Source organism: Quercus robur, chromosome 7, assembly GCF_932294415.1.
Source record: "Quercus robur chromosome 7, dhQueRobu3.1, whole genome shotgun sequence".
Lineage (NCBI taxonomy): Eukaryota > Viridiplantae > Streptophyta > Magnoliopsida > Fagales > Fagaceae > Quercus > Quercus robur.
In genome coordinates this window covers 2,690,452-2,694,514 of record NC_065540.1, presented here as the reverse complement: position 1 = coordinate 2,694,514, position 4,063 = coordinate 2,690,452, and the positions used below count along the sequence as shown (strand labels likewise).

General features: G+C 37.4%; 1 protein-coding gene across 1 annotated transcript; it reads right to left on the bottom strand.

Annotated features, from left to right (window-relative positions):
* Positions 1-874: 874 nt before the first annotated feature.
* Positions 875-3,152, bottom strand: LOC126691714 (uncharacterized). Its single transcript, XM_050386816.1, has 5 exons — positions 2,824-3,152; positions 1,812-1,890; positions 1,647-1,734; positions 1,414-1,541; positions 875-1,304 (listed from the first exon to the last, which is right to left on the bottom strand). Exons 1-4 carry the CDS (start codon positions 3,148-3,150, stop codon positions 1,448-1,450), a joined length of 588 nt encoding a protein of 195 aa, XP_050242773.1. The 5' UTR covers positions 3,151-3,152; the 3' UTR covers positions 875-1,304; positions 1,414-1,447.
* Positions 3,153-4,063: the final 911 nt, after the last annotated feature.

Here is a 4,063-nt window from a genome sequence, read left to right as displayed (position 1 = left end):
CCAGTGGCCTATCAACACCATGAATTGAGCAAGATCCATCAATGTAAAGATTCGGGACAACAACGGCAACATTATTGAAGGATACCCTTTTGCCATCATTGCCAACAATGAGAGTTGTGTTGTGGCGGAGAGTGGGGAGGGTTGTGTTGGCTGGAAGGGTGAGGAGATACTGGTAAGGGAGGGCTCCTGCAGCGGAAACATGGCCAAGGAGGGTGTCGGAATCAAGGGGATGGTTCACGAGGGTGGTGTCTGGTGGTGCAAGGTACATGAGGGGGGTTGAGTAGGTGGTAGTGGTGGTGATATTGTGGGCACACAGAGCATGGGCGAAAAGGGCAAAACCATTTAATGACAGGGAGTTGGCCATGGCATCTGTGCAGAGGCCTTCAATGGTGGGACCGATTGCAGAGAAAGTTACAAGTAGTAGCATGGTGGTGGCTAAGTTCTTACAGATTACCTTGGCCATTTGGCAGAGAAAGAGAGAAAGAAAGAGGGAGAGATCAAAGAATGATTAATCAATCTTGAACCATATTTGTGTGTTTTCTTCTTGAATAACGGTTTTAACAGAATTTGGTGGAACTAGAATTGTCTATTGAGAAACCTGCTAGTGTAGAAATTATAGTCCCACGTGCTTTCTCACGATTGAATCAACCTTAATAAGCGTTACCTCTCTCAGAATTTTGACCAGTTAGCTCCATCTTTAAGAAGCCACTTTTAGGGGAAATACAGAATATATATAATTGAGCGCCACTTACCAAAAAAGGGTTAAAATAGTGCCCCCAACCCTGCATTGCATGGTTCAGTTCAATAAATTTTATTCTATTTATAATTTCTTTTTTAATATATAAGAAAGAATCAAGTTATTAGATATGGGGCATTCTGAGAAAATATACAGATGAACTTCATTGAATTTGTCTCTCAGATACATTACTGGAAAGTGGAAACATAAAAACGAGTAGAAAAACTGCAATAAAGTTTGTATGTGATTGGTATTTTTAATAATCATGATTGAGGACATATTTCGCCTCAGTCTGTTGATCAATCTAGTTAACGGAGTCCAGGTATTGGCCACTTTTCACATATATTATGGCAATCTTGCTTGTGAAGGGCTCAAGGAGGGAGAGGATGAAAATGTTTTCAAAGGTGAATTTTAAGTTTTCCTTGCTCGTCAAAAAGCTACAATACCATCTAGACCATTGTTCCCAAGCAGTTGCCCTCCATGCTTGGAGCATTAGAAGCCTTCCACGTTTTCTTTTTATGCTTGCAAGACTTTTCCTTACCAGAAGGGAGAGGATGACATTCAATCCCTGTTATACATAGTATATTGATCCATTAGCTGATAGATTCCTCATTGTATGCTACTCTGAATTACCAGAACATAATAGCTCTAGTGAAGGACAGAGGAGTGGTGTTTACCTAAGGCATTTTGAGCAACGAAGTGCAAAATGATCTAACTAAAACCGGAGCTCTTTATTGAATGGTTGAAATTATCCAACTCCTTTGATTGGGAACCATAAATTTCTTTGATGGTATCTCTACAAAAACTGCATCCAGGACAAATGATGAGGCAAACTCATGATGATTTTTATCTAGGATAGAGAACTTTTTTCCACAATGCTTAACATATGAGAAGGAGATAATGAATAAACCTGCACGCCTCTTTGTTAAATTTCTTCTTTTTAATTCCAAACAATGATTGGAATACCTCTGGCTCCACACGACAAAAATATGGACGATCTGCCAAAGAAAAAAAAATCCATAAAGTGAGAATCAAAGTAGACACTGCTGAAGGATATGACCAAGTGGATGCTCACCATTATAAATGGAGCAGGTACGAGTTCCTTTATCAAAGTTTATACACCATCCATCTGGACCCATTAAGCTTCTGTAAAGCTGTTATTAAAAACAATGATACCAAAGACAAAAGGAGCGCCTCAGATTCAAAATCAAATGGACATGATAAAACAATCACAGCACAATGCACGAAGTATCCTGCTTATTATAAGACCAGAAGAATGTCTTACGTAATGGAGACAATGTCCAGCCTACTTACAATAACAATACACAGCTAACCCAAGATTTTAACAACTTAGCACCCTAGAATTAACCAAATTCATTCCAATCGTACCTTACACATCTCATGTCACATTCAACTACGTAATGATTTGGCTGAATGTATTCTTCTGTAAAGCTGTGTTGTTTAATTGAAAGTCAATTAAACAACACAGTACCAAAGTCTGTCTGTTTGGTCATGTTCTTTACTAAAACTCTTTTTTTGAAATATCATGAAATTCTGTCATTGTAGGGAAAAAAGAAAAATACAAAGGAGCACAATCAGCTCTAGACCACAGCTCAAGAAATGCATTCACTAGTTCAAATCTCCCATTCCCCTTCCCCTAGGCCAAAACTCACTTGTCCTGCCAACCAAGTAATTTAAACCTTTTCGCCTAGTGCCTTGTAACTCAACTGACACTTTTTAACGTATCCAATCAAGACATCCAGGCTTCAAGTCCCCCCTCCCCAACTATTAAATTATAATAAATAAATAAAACCTCACTTACACCAGAATGCAGTTAAAATTAAGCTCGAAAGCACATGACATCATATCAACAAACAATTCTAAAGACTCCCAATTCGTATAAAAAAAGATGAAGCATATGCTCGTAGACCAATGATGTGCTAAAAAAACAGTATTCGAATGTAAGTAAATCTATATATTAATAGAAGTACTTCAGAGAATCAATAAAAGTTGAGATTTAAAAAAAAGGGGGTTCATTTTCTCATACATATTCTGAGCAAAACAGTACTAAAAAATAAAAACCCAACCTCAATGTCACGAGGGTCAGTGAAGATTTCCTCAGGGGTGGGAAAGGAAGGACCCTTGTCGAGCTTGCAGCAGGCCCCACAGCCCTCCACGCACCGCCACAATGGCTCTTTCCTCCGGCTGCCGAAGCCAACACTGCTCGGGCTTTGCTTTCCCTTGGCTTTCATGTTCGCTCGTGCCACTGAGCATACAGTGCTGCAAGTGGGCAGTGCCATCGCGTGAGGCATTTCGGGCTTGTTGATGGAGAAAAGAGTACAGGAGGGGTTTCCTACGAACAACTCGAGTTTAACCCGTGAAAAAGCTTGTGATGTGTTTTTTTTATTACTCATTTTGTAAATGAGTTAACAATCTTTATAATAGACTGAGCATCTCCAGCTGAGTTAGCAAATTTTTATACTGTTTGGAAAATAAACAGTGACTTTTAGTTTTATTTATCCACTTTTTCGAATATATTTTCCAACAGACTCTCTATCTCATTCTCTATTTCATTTAAATATTATTTTTTTATTCATTATTTATTATTTTTTTAACAACTACACATCTTCCAATATTTTTTTATTCAACACCCAATTATTATAATAGAAAAAAAGATTTGAAGAATGAACAGTAGCTCATCAGACCTGATGAGCTACTGTTCATTAGCAAAAAAAAAATTTGATGTATAGAGAGGCTGTTGGAGCCCCTTTCTTTGCTCTCACTCTCTATTATAGAGAGTATTTTGCACCATTGGAGATGTTCTAATGAGGCCAAAATATTTAATAATCTATTTACAATCTACCACTTTTAATTAGAGTTGGTTTACCTCCGGTACTTTTTTAACTGGACATTTCCTGTTATTTTAAATATACAATGGTAAGTAGTAGTGAGTTTTATTTTTCACATTTTATTTAATTAATAGGTAATGTAGCAATTTCTCAATAAAATAAAATGAGAACCCAGTGAAAAAAGTACTAGAGGTAAGTCACACCTCTTTTAATTTGACATGTAACTCGAGTTTCAAAAACTCAAGTTCTATAAAAAAAAACTGTCACGGTGACATCCGTTAACTGGATTATTTTAATTAAAAAAGGCCACGTGGAACTCTTCAAGTTCCTTGTAATGTGTTACTCAAGTTTATAAAACTCGAGTCCCATAAAAATGAGGTCTTCTTCACTTCAATGTGTCCCACACGCATAAGGCCACATTTCTGACATGAAGTAAAATTTGTGAGACAAGCTCCTTAAATGAGTTTTTGACTTGTCT